Here is a 17,432-nt window from a genome sequence, read left to right on the forward strand (position 1 = left end):
AGTTCTGTAAACTGGAGGGACAATCCCCCCCAGTGCCACCTGAACTTTCACATTAATCCCCAACTGACATCAATGGATTATTCACACCACTGATCCCAGCAACACACACTTTTCACACACTTTGACCTGCAGTGTTAAGCGTAGTCAGTTGACAAAGATGTGTCATCTCTGCGTGGTGTAGAAGACGACTGCAAATACCAGAGTGCTAGCGAGGATATGGGGTAACTAACAACAGATGAAGGATCGTGGCGTAACCACCACAACACAGTCTCCTCGTTCTCATCAATCACTTATCAAGGCTTTTGGATTGCTATTTATACCTCCGCCTGCATTGCATGGCACTGTATGACAGTGTGGGCAACAACTGTGGAAATTACATTTGATATAGATGCAAGAGCACTATATTAGGTGGCATCATGTAAAATGCATTGCAAACAACTCACTTTGTCCAACCTGAAAAACTCAAACTTTCATATAGGCTTCATATAATAAGTTAAATGACGGAAATACTTAAATGTAAAGGAATAGTTTGAAATTTTGGGAAATGCACTTGAGTTAGATGAGAGAATACCACTCCCAATACCACTGTCATGTCTGTATGGTAAATAGCTACAGCCAGCAGATGCTCAGCTTAACTTAGCATAGAGACAGGAAACAGAGGTGATCAGCTGGCCTAGCTCTGTCCGAAGGTAATGAAATCTGACTCTGCAACTCTAAAATTCACTAATTAATGTGTTATATCTCAATTGTTTCAGCCGTATAAAAACCAAAGTGAAAAAAAATATATAATTCACCATTTTTCGGGGAGTTATGTGTCCAAAATCACACCCTCGTTCACTCATTCACTACTCCCTATATAATACATACTCAATAGGCAAACTCTGATCTGGATCCGGACTAAATAACAATTTAATACAGACCAGAAACTAAATTTCATCGCAAGCTGACCGGTCCTGACCTGGACCGTTGGTGCTTTTCAGTGCTTTTTACACTTTTGTAGTCCCTCAATGAAAGAGATATAATGTGTCAATTAGTGAGCCTTACAGGAGCTGCAGACAGAGCCACGCTAGCGGTTTCCCCCTGTTTTAAATCTTTATGCTAAAGTTAGGTAAGCTAACCATCTGCTGGCTGTAGCTTCATGTTTACTGTATAAACATAAGCGTAGTATCAGCTCTCAGCAAGAAAGTGAATAAGTGTATTTCCTGATCCTTTAAAACTGCAATGACTGATTTAAGTTGTGGACATAGTTATATCATAACCTTTCAAGTTGATATGACAAACTTATTAGCAAATTTGAACATCCATCCGTTATGGACCAACATTATCATTCATTTGGAGTCATGTTTATTACTACCTAGGGAGTAAGTATTTAAGAATATTCTCTCTCTTTTTGCTCTGTTTTTGGTCTCCATCAACCAAAAAAGCGCAACAATGAGCCGAGACTTGCTATAAAGCTCGGTCATGCAGAGGGGAGATGCAGAGTAGGGTGATCTTTCTCTGTAGGTTCTTCACTACCAGCTACAACTCTCACATTACACATTGTCATTTGATAAATTAATCTAAACATATAGCCTCTTTAAGGGTAGAAAGTGAAAACAGAATCTTTTTTGTTGGAAAAATGATTTAGATTATTTCAAAAAATAACTAATCAAATGCTTCATTAAATGTCCCTTTATAAGAAAGTGCTGTATGCTTCACTCACATTTGCTCATTTGTCCATATCTTTATTTTCTTTGACACTATCAGACATCTACAGTTAAAACACAACATTTGGCAAAACACAATGATTTGGCAAAAAACTTGAGCTGATTGACTCACTGGTTATTTCAGTGAACTGGCAGAAAATGAGCATTCCTGGAGAGATCTTCATGTTCAACCACACATGAGGATTTCATCCTACTCGGTATACAGTGTTTTTAAGGGTTTGAGCAATATCAGTGCCAGGTCAGACAGTATCCAGAGACATCCTGATTCACTCTCTGGTGCTGTGACACAGTCACACACTCAGAGTGGGGACAGAGAAGCCTCAGCCTCTCATATTTGTTTTTGTGCAAAAAAAAGAGACAGACAACACACACAAAAAAAATCTTTTGTTTCTTAAAGTCACCAACCACATTGGACAAGAAACCTTTGTTTTCATACATGAAATTGGACTGTACAATATGAAACCATGAATGGCAGTTTCATAGTTAATTTGTGGGACAGGCGAGTTCATGGGTGACAAGTTTCTGAACTCACAATAGCTTCATCTAAGACAGCCACCAGCACAGTGAGTCACACAACTCCACACAAATAAAAGTGCTATATCTCTGCTGTGTTTTGGCACAACTTTTTCAATTAGGTCATGCCAACATTATTACTGCCCAGTCAAAAAAATTGAAAAAGTCTTTTTGGGTGTAAAATTACCCCCCTTGATGAAAACATCCACCTCACAACACTAAAAACCATTATCCTTGATGCTGATTATCCTTTTCAAGTGTTTCTCTCCTTTTGCTTTGATTTACAGTTTCTTGAAGCACCAACATTACTTACAAAGGCAGCCTGACAACACTTGCATGTTATAAAGAGATTTGAACATTAAAAATATATACAGCACATTGTTTCTTTGCCCCATAAATGTGAACATTGTTGAACACACCCACAGGAATGATCTGTGTTAGTGGGCTGGATTGATCCAGATGATTCATTTCACTACAATGTTTATATACAGGTCTCACTATGGCAATTGGAACCATACTCCATAAGAAAAATAATAATTCAATTCATCCTAATTTACATCAATGCTCCCTTTGACAGTGGAGGAATATCAAAATGATAATAACCTGAAACATGTTTGAGTACTTTGACCAAGAAGCCGCCGGCTCATCTTGCATAAAATGTTGACATGGTTTTGCACAGTACTGTCTGTGAAAACGTAACCATCATGTCCATAGCTGCTGAGTGCTGTTGAGACGCATTGTTCAGTGGATTAGCTGTTCTGACAACATTTAAAAGTGATGCGATATCTACAGATGAAGAACTGTCTTTTTATAGTGTGATCTTAAGTGGTGTAGTAGTTGGCAAGCAAGCCACACAACTGTAAACAGGAGTTTAAACAAAAATCCTGAAAAACATCTTTCACATGCAACGTCCAACTCCCAAAACAACATATGATGAGTCAAAGACAGAAAAATGAATGATCCTACAGCAATCCTTTCACATTTTTTCTAAACAAGTCCCAAATGTGGGCAGATCTCATCTGATCCGATATCATCCCAATTCTCACTCACTTCACCTTGTTGATAACATCCGCTTGAAATAGCTGAAGATATCAGTGTAAGTATTTATGGTCACCTCGTGGGATGAGAGTACAGTATACACAGACAACAGCAAAAAGAAACAATTCAGTAATATATTAATGTTGTGCTCTTAATCATCACTGTAATCAATTATATATTACCGACTTTTGTAGATAAAATCAGAATGCAACATAATGAGGCCTGGGGGAGTTTCATATTGCAGTACAATGGCTCTGTACTGTACTATCATTATCCACACAGGATCCAACTGCACTGTGACACATCACATGTGACAATGAACAATTCACAATATGATTAAAATAGTAACCTCCCTCTCACGGAGCAGAGTCACATCTGCTGTCGGAGACTGCTGGGGTAATGATCACCATATGCCATCTACAACCACATAACACGATGTCCGTCTGTCATACTGTACATATGTAAAGATACAGTAGGTAACGTGTGGATTAGCAGTGCAAATGCAGATTTACAAAAATATGGAAAAAAATGACAGCTACATAATCCCAAAAATACACAATATGTACATGACACAATTGAACTACTTTCACATTAGAGTTCAGTAAACACTGCATAGGTGACTGCATCACTAGCACAGATGAGATTGTTTTTTATCATATAATGCCTCACTTGAATAAATATTACATAAATATTTTTCACTTTTGTGCCAGTCTCCCTTTTGCAGCGAAAAACTACTTCAATGTCCACTGTGTGCCACTTCAAAAAAAAAAAAAAGAGACATAAATGTGTGATATTTAAAAGAAAAAAAACAACACCCTTGCATCGTGAATGTTGTCCATTGTAAAAGTACATCCATACAATCAAGCATTCATACTAAAAATACAAACATAATTAGCAGCAAAATGTTAAGCAAAACATGGGTTGAAAGAGCAATAAAAAAATTGAGTGCATTTGTAATTCTTATGAAAATAAATAAAAAATTATAAATGAATAACGTAAAAGTAAATTAAGGCTTAGCAAAATTGGCTTGCAGAAAAAAAAAAGACAAAGTAAAAACAAGATGGATGTGTCACTGGACCACTGAACCAATAAAAAAAAACATCATTCGGGAGCTCTGGACAGAACAGTAATGAACCTTCATGTTAACCGAAGGACAAAAATCTAAAGCACTGCCTTCAACAACAAAATAAGCACTGCATAGCCCTTCAAATCACTATCCGCCCCAGTACCACTTGTCAAGGTTATTGAATGCCTTGTACTCCTTGTGCCTACGCAAGTAATCACAAGCCAGGCATGTGTGCTCTGCCCAGAAATAGGCCTTCTTTACTTTGAAGTGCCGCCGCCAGTCAAAGTACCTGAGGTACATTTCCTCATTTTTGTCCAGGAGCAGCAGGTAATCAGCCAACTCCTTGGGCGAGGTGAAGTCGTCCACGTGGATGAAGGCGTCTCCCTGGATAAAGTTCTCGTAGTTCTGCCTGGCCGGGCCGAGAACCACTGGCACTGTCCCCACAGAGAGTGGGTTGTAGAGTTTTTCAGTAATGTAGTCCTTGTGGATGGAGTTCTCAAATGCCAGGTAGAACTTACAGCTGGCAATGGTGGGGAAGTAGTCTTGGTCAGAGATATACTCCCCAAAGGCTTGTCCATATGCGTGAACCTCAATGTGTTTGTACAGCTCATTGTAGTATTTCACCCGCACGTGGTCCTGGTTCCAGTTGCTCACAATCCAGCAGATCAGCTTGTTTTTGCTGGGTGGGACGAAGTCCTCCTCGCCCTCCGCTGCTACGATGGACCCATAAGGCACTTCAATGTCAGCATCCTGACGGTAATTGAGAGTCAGATTGAACAGATTCTCGATCCCAGGCAGCTGGGAGGAGTGCGATGGGGACTCCAAATTCATCCATATCCACTTCTGGAAGGATGGTCGCTGGAGCGGCGGCAGGTTGGAGAGGTCAGTGCTGATGTCTCTGTGATGGATGACAACCCCATCCGACTTGTTGTAGAGGTTCCTGTCTGCTGTGATGAAGCAGCCTTCGATGTTGAAGAGAGAGCTGCAGACACTTAGGTCGTAGGTTTGTCCGAAGGGCCAGAGCCAGATCAGCACGGTGGTCACGTTTTTATCGCTCTTGGTGGAGAAGAGGTTCTTGACCCGGTCTGTGGATACTGTTGACTCTACAGGACCTGATAACCAGCTGGTGGATGGTTTAAAATACATCAAAAACAGAGTCACAAAGCATCCCAGTATGAAAGTGCCGAGCAGAAGGGGTCGTAGGATTCTGTGAACAGGTGCAGATGTCATACTCTGTCCTGAAAAGGGCAAACCAAAGAAAAAGCCATGAAAGTCATGATTCAGATCAGTTCAACAGGATGCAGACAAATCATCTAATTGTGTTAAGGTCCTGCCCATCAACTCTAAACATCATTTGCGCCTCAATTAAGTACAGTTGGTTTGTGAGCATCTGCACATGAACACCATAAACCTGTTCTTGCTACAATCTGAGTACACACCCTGCTATGCTTGAGGCACACAATACTTTGGATCACTGATAAAGACAAATGTGTTGCCTCCTTGGGAAAATTATAGTACAAACCTGGTGGATTTGACTGAATGCTGAAATCCAAGCAAGAGTAGAGGTTGTGGGAATCGGAGGGAGCAGTTCCTACATTGGGTCGACTGTGGGATCAATCTTCTTTGTGATTCAGTGCTCATAGAAAAAAAATCCTGCAGGTCACAGCGATGCCTCTTTGCTCTTACACAGAATAATAACGATCCCTAATGATCTAATGAAGTGTGTTTGATCTCAAATGTACAGGTCTTCTTAATGATGCCTCCTTTACACGAGCAGAGAAAGAGAATCAGAGAGAATCAATTAGGCTAGAAGGGAGTAAAAGAAACATAACATCACCACAGGGAAAAAAACATGCAGGTTATATTGAAGGTTATATGCAATTAAATTGCAGCTTTATCTCCACAAACCAATATTTTCAATTAAGCTGGAAAATAAACCAAAAACACTGAAGTTAATCATAATCAAAACGGACAGTTAATCATGCATCTTATTTCAAAAATTGCCAGTTAAGCATGGACTAAGTTTCCAGATGTTATTAGTTTTTGGCATCCACTATGTATTGTAAGAGAATGCTGCCATCTTAAGGCTGAGGAGAGTAGAAAGGCCCCCTGACTCTCCAGCTCTTGGGGGCTTGACACACCTGCATGTTGCATAAAGAGGCCATACAAGCAAGCATAGAAGCAGCTCATACACACATATTGTCCTTATATCATCCATTCAGTGCGACATATAGAAAACAATATTGTCCTTAAGTATGACAGTGTCCCATTATCTCTTCCATCCATACCATCATCTGCGACTTAGGTCCCCAGATCTGCACCCAAAGACCACATGAACCAGGGCCAGATGAGTGTAACTCCTTTTAAAAGCTTGCAATATCAATACATTTTCATGTAGGCAAATCCTCTTACACTGCCGGAACACGCTTTCTGTCAGCAGCAGTGATAAGCTCTTTGCTTTACAGAGGATGCAGCACATGCATACCCCCACATCTACAGTTTGTGTCAAGGATGAAAACACAGTATAGATTCAAAGAGGCTGAAGTGTAGTGCCGAGATAAAAAAAAAAAACAGGCTTATTAAATGAACAGTGTGCAGGTAAAGTTATAGTGTCTCCATGGTGATGGTGCTGAGGTCAGAGTATTTAATATGAGGGGGTAATACAGTATGGCTTTTCCTCTCTTATTTCTATCTCTACACCAACAAAAAGAGACCAGAGTGAGACATCGCAGTTCAATCATTCATTCAGGTTTTAAATAAGATAGCTAGGGTTTTGTCAAATGCATTGTGATGTATTTGGGACATGGTAAGAGCACCGCATGGGTGAGTAGTCTGCAGCGGGCTACCTTTGAAAATAGTGGAGAGAGGATGAAAAAAAAAAACACAAGCAGATTTTGGTAGCACCACTCACAGAGATGCATCAAATCCCTAATGTGGTTTTAGTAACAGGTAGGCTAAAGGGCAAGTGGAAAGCGTCCATGCCCCGCATTTTTATTATTCTCTTTCAGATTTGCACTTTGATGTGTATTCTGCCAGGAAGGCCGTTTGCACTGATTGTAAAAGGACACTCCATCCCAGGTGAAAATTAATTTCCAGCCACCGAGGACTGAAGGTCATTTTAAAACGTGATGCTACAGACGAGCCGCTGTTTTTTTTTTTTTTGATGGTTGTCTTTCGGCGTGACACTGCATTGAAGTTGACGAGAATATTGGAGAATCGCTGGGATATTTCATGTGTTGCCAAACACTACACCCCTTTGCGCACCAAAAACGCGCAGAATATAAATAATAGCGTGGTGTTATGGTGCTGAAAAATGAACAGTATTTGTCCTGCAAACACAGCCAGGAGCGCAATCTAAGACTTGAAATACAAGTCACATGTGTCGATTGGAGAAAAAAAAACCTTTGTGGTCACATAAAGTATAAACTGTCCAGTGTATTAAAAATGTAACAATGCTACGTTGGAAAGCACCAGTCAGTGATTTGCTGTGACATCTTTCTGTGGAGATCATTTCTAATTAGCTGGCGAGGATTCGCAGTCTAAACCAGGTATCGTTGCTCAGCCATGGGGTGCAGGGATAAAAAAAAAATAGCAATGCATTTCACTCACCATCTCGACAGGCGTGAGTCAAAATAGACCTTTCTTCTCATTTCCTCCAGAGGTCCCTTTTCAAAGACACCTTGCAACATACGGAAGATGTGGATGCGGCTGGAATAAAAAACCGTCCGCCGTATACGCAGGAGTGGATCCGGATGAGCCCACATCCATCGTTTTCTGATTTCGAAAATGATATCTACTGTAGCAATGTGCGCTGAATTTTCCCCCCTCTGCTGCACACCGACGCAAAGGATGATGGCTGCGAATGAGAAATAAATAAAATAAAATAATAATTTAAAAAAATAAATATTGGTGGCTACTCCCTCAGCCTGCACACTAAAATCATGGCTCGGTGTGTGGGGACGCCATGTATGCTCAGGGATGTGATGCGATGTGGAATAATTCCCTGCTGGCTGCCCATGCGCTACCTTTGCTCTGTTTACCGTCACTGCAGCTGCGGGCTGTGGTGGAGCTCCAGCGTGAGTGGGATGCTGCTGAGAATCAGCTCTAGACCATATTAGACTTTAATTATCCACTCATATGGTACCTATTTGAATAAACAGGTGTTGCTGCTCAGCGGAAACGCGGATCGGTACTTTCGCCTGTATCGTCAAAAACAATGGCAGGTCTGTTATACAGGACTTCCTTTCAAGGGATGTAGTGGCAAACCAAATACAACCAGTTAGTGATAATGCAATAAAATCTTGTGCTAAATTTGACTAGGTTTTCATGTAATTTATATGAAAAGATACTACAAATAACAAATGTGGTTATGTGCACTATTACACCTTAAACATCAGGAGTGATTAGCTCATTACACTAAATAATCCTTTAAATATCCCCTCCATACATGTATTAAGATATATAAAAGTAGTCTATTGGAACAATAATGTTTGTGTATGTTTTTTTACCAAGTTAAAATCCTTAAAACACTTCTCCCTCATTAAAAATGTATTGATTTTAATTGAAGTTTAATTGATGGAGACAAGTTGTGTCTTTCTTCACTGAAAAGTCCATTCTCAGTGTTCTCAGGCTTCAAGTTTCCACATCACACTTGTGTAACTTGCATACTGGACCAGGATTGGTTTCCAAACTAGCTGTGATGCCACAAATCATGCTTATAGGCCCACCCTTTAAAATTTGATTTTCAGTGAGCACAGAGGAAATTTTCACTTTCAGTAGATGAATGTGAAAACATCTTTCCAGTGTCAAACTCTGCTCAAACATCCAGCTGTAGGAACAAGAAGAAAAACATATTTTTGTGTGGAAGGGGACTCCAAAGGTGCACTCTAAAAGAAAAAGAATGGTCGAAATTTAAGCTGCAGAGACCGAGATATCCTGACTTTTACTATCTTTCAGTCAAGCTCCAAAAAAAATTACATCCTACAATTCCCATGATGCAACTGAATGGTGTCTCTGCCTCAGAAATGCACACATCTCGCAAAATCCACGCCCCCAGCCTGTAATGCAGACTTCCTGTTTAAAATTTGCAAAAAAGCCTGAGCCTACTGAGAAGTATTCATGACAAGAAAAATAATACTCATGCCCCTTTAAATACACTTCTGTTTCTGCCAATTAAAGTGATGTAAGCTCTGCATCTTAATCTCATAACAGTCAGGGGGGTGTTCATGTTTCTTCAAGTGACACATATAGACAGACACATGCCACTTTGACGCACACATGTATCAGATATGTACCATGGTGACAGGTTTTTAACAAGAACTATTCCACGGATTAAAGTAACTTTGATTTTACCCTCTGCTGTCTGGTCATCTCTCTGCTGTTTGCATCACTATGATTCATTTCAAGATTTCAGGCTAACAGGCCTTTCAAATATCAAAATGTATGTTGGTGCTTTGTGTTGCTGGAAGAGAAAGTGAGGCAACAGCTTTATACTGTCAGACTGCTTTATTTTCTTTCCATTCTTTCCAGGGTGTACTTTATTTCCATTGAGGTTTAATATAGTCACAGATTACAGAAAGGCAAAACATTCCACATATGACACAGCTTCAGTTGGAGGGGAGCTGAAATCTGTAACAGTGATAAAACATGCTGATTATGCCATTAATCCAGGCTGTGCGAACAAGAAGTAATAGGACATCAGTTAAATTAACAATAATGCACCTAAGTGTAAAAAAATAACCAGAGACAAAATTAAGATATAGTAATGAAGTAGTTGACTTGCCTGTGGCTTTTCTCATACAATTATTCATCCTTTGCAGGTTGTTGTCCATTCTGTAGCTAAAACTTCATTAATTTATTATTAGTTATAACACCAATTACAGTATCAACACTAAACGGCTCTTTGTCAGATCATTCCTGCCATCTTCTGCGCTCACCACCAAATATGGCAGCCCATTTGCGAGTAATCTCCAGGTAAATGGTTGGTTTATTGGGCAGGTAGTCCAGATAAACAGTTTGGCTTGATTTGGGAATAGCCGTTTCAATTTGAGTCCCCTCGTGCCATTCATTAAAAGATGTTATAGAGATAAAATCAGGTCTGGCTTCTAATGCAGCACTCAGTGAGGTCTCGTAATATTTTCCGTTGATGCGGTTTCGAGTGTTTTGGAAGTTCCAGGGTCGAATGCTTGTGTCGATGTAGCCCGGACCCACACTTGGAATGAATATCAGGTTATTATCTTCGCAGAAAGCTTTAAGAGAGTCCCAGTTCCGCTGAGTGGACCCATAGGAAAACCCGTTAGTAGCAAAGTAGGTATAGATACCGTCAAACCCTGCAGTCAGGATATCTCTCTTATGTTTCTCCTCAACCAGCAGGGCGATGAAGATGGCGTCATACGGTGTATCCCTGATGCTGTTACTTTCTGTGTGTTTCAGCAGTTTGGCCCATTGCTCCGAGTTCATCAGATAGGAGTCGTACACGTAGAAGAGTGGAAGAAGCTTGCCGTTGTTTGTCCTGTACTTGAAGAAGGCAGGGTGCTCTCCGTATCTGAGGAGAGGAGATATCAGATAAACAACCAAAGATAGGAAAATGACTGATGATAACATGATAATTATTGATTGATGTAGTGAATCATGACAGAATGATGAGAGTATAAAATCATGGGGTTGACATGTCACTGAAGAAACACGGCACTACTCACTTTTCAATGATGTATTTGACATTAGCGTACATATTGACTTCATCTCTTCCTTTGTATGGTTCAATGTGAAAAGCTACCTGTAAACAAACAAATGATGACAACATAAAATCACACTTTCACCCTCTTCTCTGTATGACTTTTTTTTTTTTAGAGGGATCATTTATTCTTAGGATATTACAGATGTTTTTAAAGTGACTCATGCATCAAATGTGTATTCAAGTACTTTTTTTTTTTTTTATTACAAAACAAATGGTTATTAAGCTCAATGCTATTCATACAGACCTTAATATAGTATTTATGTGCCACTTCCAGCAGCAAAGGCACAATGTCATCTGTTGGCTCACCATTGTCATCCTTCGTGTTAGGAGGGTACCACGAAACAGCAAGGACACCTGAGAATGAGTAACAGTTCAAACATGAACCCCAAACGTAACTGGGAAAACACTCAGATAAATGTAATATTTATAATTTAGTTATATATTAACTGTAAATATACTGAGGTGATACTAAATGTGTTATGGGGAGAGATAAAGGGGTGATGATATTGCAGAAATGAGAATGCTGATAATCATTGGGGCTTTATTACTGATATAAATATTTGTCAAAATATGGATAATTTATGTTAAATCACATTTTGTTAACTAAATGATAATCAGTTACAGTAATAAAAAAGGCTATTTAGTCTAAATATAAGACTACTATAAAGTGTGATGTCTAAAAACACCATAAATAACAAAAATCTGTGAAACGTTAAATTTTAAAAACAATACGATGATTACAATCACTGAATTACTATATGTATCATAACATAGAGCTACACAATAAATCAATACTGTTGTTTCTGTAGTATCATTGTTTTGTGATGATACTATCGTAGTTATTGGCCTCTCCTCTGCTACGTGACTTTGTGTGCGCTCGCTCAGCAAATTCAATCACATCCTCAAGAATGTCGTACAGCCACAACTCAGAGGAATGTCCTGCCTGATGAAATGAAGAGCTGCGGTTCCATCAGTAATGTCATTCAAAACCAAATGAAAAAAATCTGCTAAAAACTACTCAGCTCTGTAACCACTGACTCTAAATTTACGAACGCAAATAATCTGGCTTTTAATTTGACAAGCTTACATTATTCATTTCTAGTTGACATTGTGGGTGTATGTGATGCGCTATGGAGAGCCTTTTCATTCAAAACCCTACCATAATGTGCCATTGTGTGTAGCTTTGTATTTTGTATTATGTGTCCTGTGTGTTTTAAGCTTTGTACTGTTTGTTATTGTGCTATTATATGTTTTAATTGTGACCTGCCGAAAGGACTGCAGATGAAAATTAGCTATAAACTAACTCTAGTACAGTACATCAAATGGTAACATTTATGTTTCACACTGTACATGGTCCAAATGAATACATAAATAATAATACTCCTCCAAATTAATGATTCCATGCGAAGTGTAATAATAATGAATGATTTTGCATACATTCTATGTTGTAATATACTTTGTTACTGGTACTGTAAATCCTGATCATTTCAATAATGATGCCTTTGAACTTTTTCTCTCTCGATCCAACTTTTTTTTTTCCAATTCCTGAACTCAAATATGTTCAATATGTTCAAATTTAAATTTGTAAACCTCACTGCATGAAACTCACTGGGATCATTTGATGTAAGTTTAAACATTTATAGCTACAAAGATTAGTCTAATAATTGATTAGTTGCCAACTATTAAATTAATCCTACCTATTTTAATAATAGATTAATCGTTTTAAGTCATTTTTGTAAGATGAAAATTTCCAAATTCTCTGATTCCAGCTTCTCAAATATGAATATTTTCTGATTTCTTTAGTCTTCTATGATTGTGAATTGGGGGGGGGGGGGGGTTGGGCGAGTTCAAAGTTGTGAAAACAACCGGGGTGTTTTGAATACATCCCCGTTTTCACAGGTAATTTGTTAGTCTGTCCCTCCCGCCGCAGGAAATAATGGATTACTCCTGGAAAGCTATTGATGTAGCACTTTTCTCCTTATGAAAATGACACGGAGATTATTCGACCAATGAGAATTTAGTTGGACGAGAGCATATTCTGGACCTTTCTGGACCAAACAACTCATTGATTAATCAAGAAAATAATTAACAGATTAATCTATAATGAAAATAATAGTAAGTCCCAGCCCTAGCAACATTAGACCAAGGACTGCTGTGGCAAAAGTCGGTGGCCCACTGTGAGTGAATGAATGTAACTCATAGTGGAAACACTGAATTTTTTATAAAGATCTTGATGAAGAAACTGTATTTATTGTGGATCAGTCACATCTGGCTGATACACAGTTGGCTTGATCAAGCCAGTTTGCATTCCTAGATTTGCCCAGGCCTATTATAATATTGCAGTAGAATGATAATGCTGAATTACTGTTCAGTTCAGGTTAATTTTTGTCTCACCAATGGCTGCTGTGCGCAGCTGCTGCATATGAGCCTCTATAACGGAGGGATCTTTGGAACTGTATGCCCCTAAAGCTGGATAGAAGTTGGACCCAACGTCTTCAGGTGGGATGTGTCTCCCTTGTGGATACCCCTTTGCCACCTTGAAGTCCCAGTGTGGCAGCTGTGGGTGGTCCCAGTGGATGTATTTGCTATCAAACTTGGGGTTTCCATACCATGTGTAGTAGAAGGCATGGAGATAGTAGTTGGGAGGAGGGAACTTCCTCAGTGTGGCCTCCAGTTCTCTATCTTTTTCTGACTGAGCGGAGTCATTCATTTTAGTCTGGTCCGGTTTATTATCCGCCTTTTTGTCTCTCTGGATCTGATTGTCATTCTTTTGGTCCGGAAACAGCTCTATGCCAACAGGGCTGCTGAACGCAGAGTCCTCTGGTGTGAGTGATTTTAATACCACTGTTATAATAAGTACAAGCAACACCAAAGCGATTAATGTGATGCAAGATTTGCGCCTGAACCTGGCCATTCTTCAGTCAGAGCTTGAGGCTTTCCGCAGTTCATTATTGAGACAGCAGTGAGGATCTGTTGGTGTTTTTGGATGGGGTGCCATTGAAAGTCGACCACTTAGATGTTGTTTAGCCCTGGAGGTTTGAAGAAATAGGGATATCAAATGAGACACAGAGAGGTGCAGAAAGACAGACAGAGAAGTCCTGTCAGACACACAGTACCAGTCAGGTACAGTATTTTGATTGTGCTTTACTATAAATACTACAGTTTAGCCATGTGCAAAGACACGAATAACAAGCTAACGACATTAGCTACTTCAGCTCTACCTGCATAGATGAACTTTAGTCTTGTCAACAGCAGCCACCAGTGACAGCGGTTACACAAATATTAGTTTTATCCTCTGACACACACTTTGCTTGCTTCTACAGTTAAACTGAAACGATGGAAATATCACCTCTAACATTAAATACGGCCCCCTTTTTTTTAGCTTCGACGGCGCTTCATAAATTATTTTCGTTGCAAGAGATGCAGAGGACGGGACACGACCTGCACTTCTGGTTCAGTAGATATCCCTGGAAGACATCACAAACCTGTAAACGCTCCAACCGGAAGTGAGCAGTGACTGTGACCCATCCATGTGATATAGGAAGCTGATGTAACGCGCATGCGTCCTGTCCAGTTAACAACAGACAGAACCAGCTCAACTGAATCAGAGTTATAGATATCGCCTTCTAGTGTTGGGGAAGGTGTATTACACAAAAAATCTCAATAAAATGTAAGCAATAAAAGATATTCTACATATATTTATGTCATTGATTTTTGTGGTCTGTAAGAGGCCAGAAAATAGTGAAAAATGCGCATCACAATTTTCTAAAGCCCAAGGTGATGTGATGTGAGGTGATGAAACCCAAACATATTCAACTTACCATTATATAAAACTGAGAAAAGCAGAAACTTCTCACATTCAAAAAGGTGGAACCAAAGAATACCTAGCATTTTTGCTTCATAAATTACTTAAAGGACCAGTGTATAAGGTTTAGTAGTATCTAGTGGTGAGGTTACAGAGTACAACCAGCTGAATACCGTTCCCCTCTCCTTCCAAGCATGTGGGAGAACTTGAGGTGGCCGCAAAACTCACAAAAAATGCAAAAGGCCCTCTCTAGAGCCAGTGTTTGGTTTGTCTGTTCTTATCTTGTCCAGGCTACTGTACAAATATGGCGGTATGCCATGGCGGCCTCCATGGAAGAGGACCTGCTCCCTCCAAGTAGGACTATCTGCAGACTCACAGTATCTACATGTCACACCCACTTTACTATATGACACACCCACTTGGTTAGGTTTAGGCATGAGGAGCTGGATGGTTGGGGTTAGGGGTAAGGGGGCGGTGTCGTGTAACATACCATTACCATAGAATGTATATTAAGATGGACGATGCGTCTCCACTTCCTGCCACTATGCAAAAGTGAAGCCAAAATATCTCCTTCCATTGTCATGTGGAGCCAGAGTCTGGAGGCAGGATGACGGTCCGTGGGACAGTACCCCCCTCAATCGTCCTGCCGTCTGATGGAGATTTGAGAGTGGTTGTCTGCTGTTGACAGCTGTCAATCATGACATGACACCCCCTTTTTATATCATCAAATAACTAATTAAAAACAAACTTATCAGAAAAATGAGCAATTGAACAAACATCAGAGTGATAAGAACTACCTAAAATGACAGAAACTGTCCTTGGGAAAAATTTATTTGAGGTGTAGTTTGATTTTTTTAGTTTGGCTCATGTCCAATATGGAGGGGGCGGGACTCATGACCTATACTGCAGCCAGCCACCAGGGGGTGATCCAGATGTTTTGGCTTCATTTTTGGGGAGCTGTCATGACGTCCATCTTTATATACAGTCATTGGCCATTACCCTTCTTATCCCCTCTGTAGATATAAGGGCTGATTCTAATGTAACAAAATTCTTATTTTCATGGTATTATACACTAATTAAAACATACAAGTCCATTCTGCTAGATGCCACTAAATCTTACACATTGATCCTTTAAATGTTTGATTGTCAAAATACACTCACCATCATGTATGTTAATGGGGTGTTCCTAGTGAATATTAAGGAACACTTTTCAATATAATGCAGTGTAGTGCAACACCACCATCCACTGCAACCTCATTAATAAAGTACAATTATCACTTTTCTGAAAACTGAAAATGTATAAGCTTTGTAAAAGTAGAATTTATGGCAAAGCTGTTTCATTACATTGCACAGCCAGATTCATTTTCTGTCGACTAATCATTAATCAACCAGCTTTTTCAGCTCTGAATATTATTATCTAATATTCCTGTTTTAAACATAAACATTCCAGGTTTATTTTTCTGTGCTTGGTAACATTAAAAGTTGACAAGAAACAAACCTGCTTGTCTCATCATCAGAGACTGATGTGTAAGGTGAGTGAAGAAAGACTGCAGACGCAACACCAAATAATAAATATAGATTTCAAATATCTGTTTATAATATTGCATAGTTGTTTGAAGTGCTCAAACCACAACCTCATCTATATAGACAGACTCACACTGACAATGGAAGAACCACAGGCACAAAAGTCTTCTTGGCGTAGAAAGGGGATGAAACCCTCCTACCAGACCTCCTACCACCTGAGATCTCATGACAGACATGACGTGATGACTGCTGAAGCAGCTGATACACAAAATGCACAGGTTTTGCAAACCAGGGTCAGTTCACATACTCTTTGATATGCCTGAAATTACCAGACATAATTTGTCTTACTGTGGGAATCATACACTCATGCTTCAAGTATTAATTTCCTGTGAGATTAATTCAAATAGTGACTCTTACTTCTTCCCCAGGAGAACACCACACTCAGCTCACAGAGAATCATCTACTACACTCTCCTCTTTGTGAAAGTGGTACTGTGGATCATCTTTGCCTGGATCTTGTCTCACCTCCACCTGGGCGCTCCATGTTTTCTCTTGTCACTGACCCTCTGCTTGTATACAGGGCCAATGCAGAAAGCTGTGATATGGGCAAAGAGGCGTCTGCAGGGCCCGATTATATAAACTGTCACACTGGGACGAATGGGCAGAAAAGTAAAATAATTAAGAAGTTTCTCTGCTTTTCATAAATTTCTATTAATAGGAGCCTTCTGTATATTCTCATGAAACACTTCATTACACCTTGTTTTGCTTGAGTGTGATTGACCGTATTTAACTTGATGATTTTCGCCATGTGTGGGCCTTTCCTACTTCATGCAACAGAAAAATGTCAAGGAGCTGCTGTATAGTGAGACAAAAAAAGTGTACAGTGAATAGTAAGTTGGTCTTAAACGTTTATAGAAATACATTGATGCAAAGACAGTACAAAAACAAAAGAAACAACAGTTTTAGTTTCCATCCATTTTATTGAATTTATAGACTTTCAAACAAACTTGTACAAATTGCAAAACTGCTTTTGGTAATACTTCAT

At 39.5% G+C, this 17,432-nt stretch overlaps 2 protein-coding genes and 1 long non-coding RNA gene across 6 annotated transcripts; 1 reads left to right on the forward strand and 2 right to left on the reverse strand.

Moving 5' to 3' along the window:
• Window positions 1-1,698: 1,698 nt before the first annotated feature.
• fut9a (fucosyltransferase 9a) lies at window positions 1,699-8,504 on the reverse strand. The gene is made up of 3 exons (XM_067614728.1): window positions 7,933-8,504; window positions 5,846-6,086; window positions 1,699-5,561 (listed from the first exon to the last, which is right to left on the reverse strand). Exon 3 carries the CDS (start codon window positions 5,551-5,553, stop codon window positions 4,471-4,473), a length of 1,083 nt encoding a protein of 360 aa, XP_067470829.1. The 5' UTR covers window positions 5,554-5,561; window positions 5,846-6,086; window positions 7,933-8,504; the 3' UTR covers window positions 1,699-4,470.
• A 1,305-nt stretch (window positions 8,505-9,809) lies between these two features.
• Window positions 9,810-14,636, reverse strand: manea (mannosidase, endo-alpha). Of its 4 annotated transcripts, none has more exons than XM_067614401.1 (5): window positions 14,545-14,636; window positions 13,454-14,088; window positions 11,304-11,413; window positions 11,022-11,098; window positions 9,810-10,867 (listed from the first exon to the last, which is right to left on the reverse strand). In XM_067614401.1, exons 2-5 carry the CDS (start codon window positions 13,971-13,973, stop codon window positions 10,234-10,236), a joined length of 1,341 nt encoding a protein of 446 aa, XP_067470502.1. In that variant the 5' UTR covers window positions 13,974-14,088; window positions 14,545-14,636; the 3' UTR covers window positions 9,810-10,233. The 4 variants fall into 4 exon arrangements, with proteins under 4 accessions (XP_067470502.1, XP_067470501.1, XP_067470500.1 ...); XM_067614400.1 differs by having other exon boundaries at window positions 14,416-14,555; XM_067614399.1 differs by lacking the exon at window positions 14,545-14,636 and adding an exon at window positions 14,281-14,538.
• A 1,680-nt stretch (window positions 14,637-16,316) lies between these two features.
• LOC137199427 (uncharacterized) lies at window positions 16,317-17,092 on the forward strand. Its single transcript, XR_010931783.1, has 3 exons — window positions 16,317-16,396; window positions 16,512-16,681; window positions 16,817-17,092. It is a non-coding gene; the product is annotated as an uncharacterized lncRNA (long non-coding RNA).
• The last annotated feature ends 340 nt before the right edge of the window (window positions 17,093-17,432 follow it).

The sequence above is a fragment of the Thunnus thynnus genome, chromosome 16, assembly GCF_963924715.1.
Source record: "Thunnus thynnus chromosome 16, fThuThy2.1, whole genome shotgun sequence".
Taxonomy (NCBI): Eukaryota; Metazoa; Chordata; class Actinopteri; order Scombriformes; family Scombridae; genus Thunnus; species Thunnus thynnus.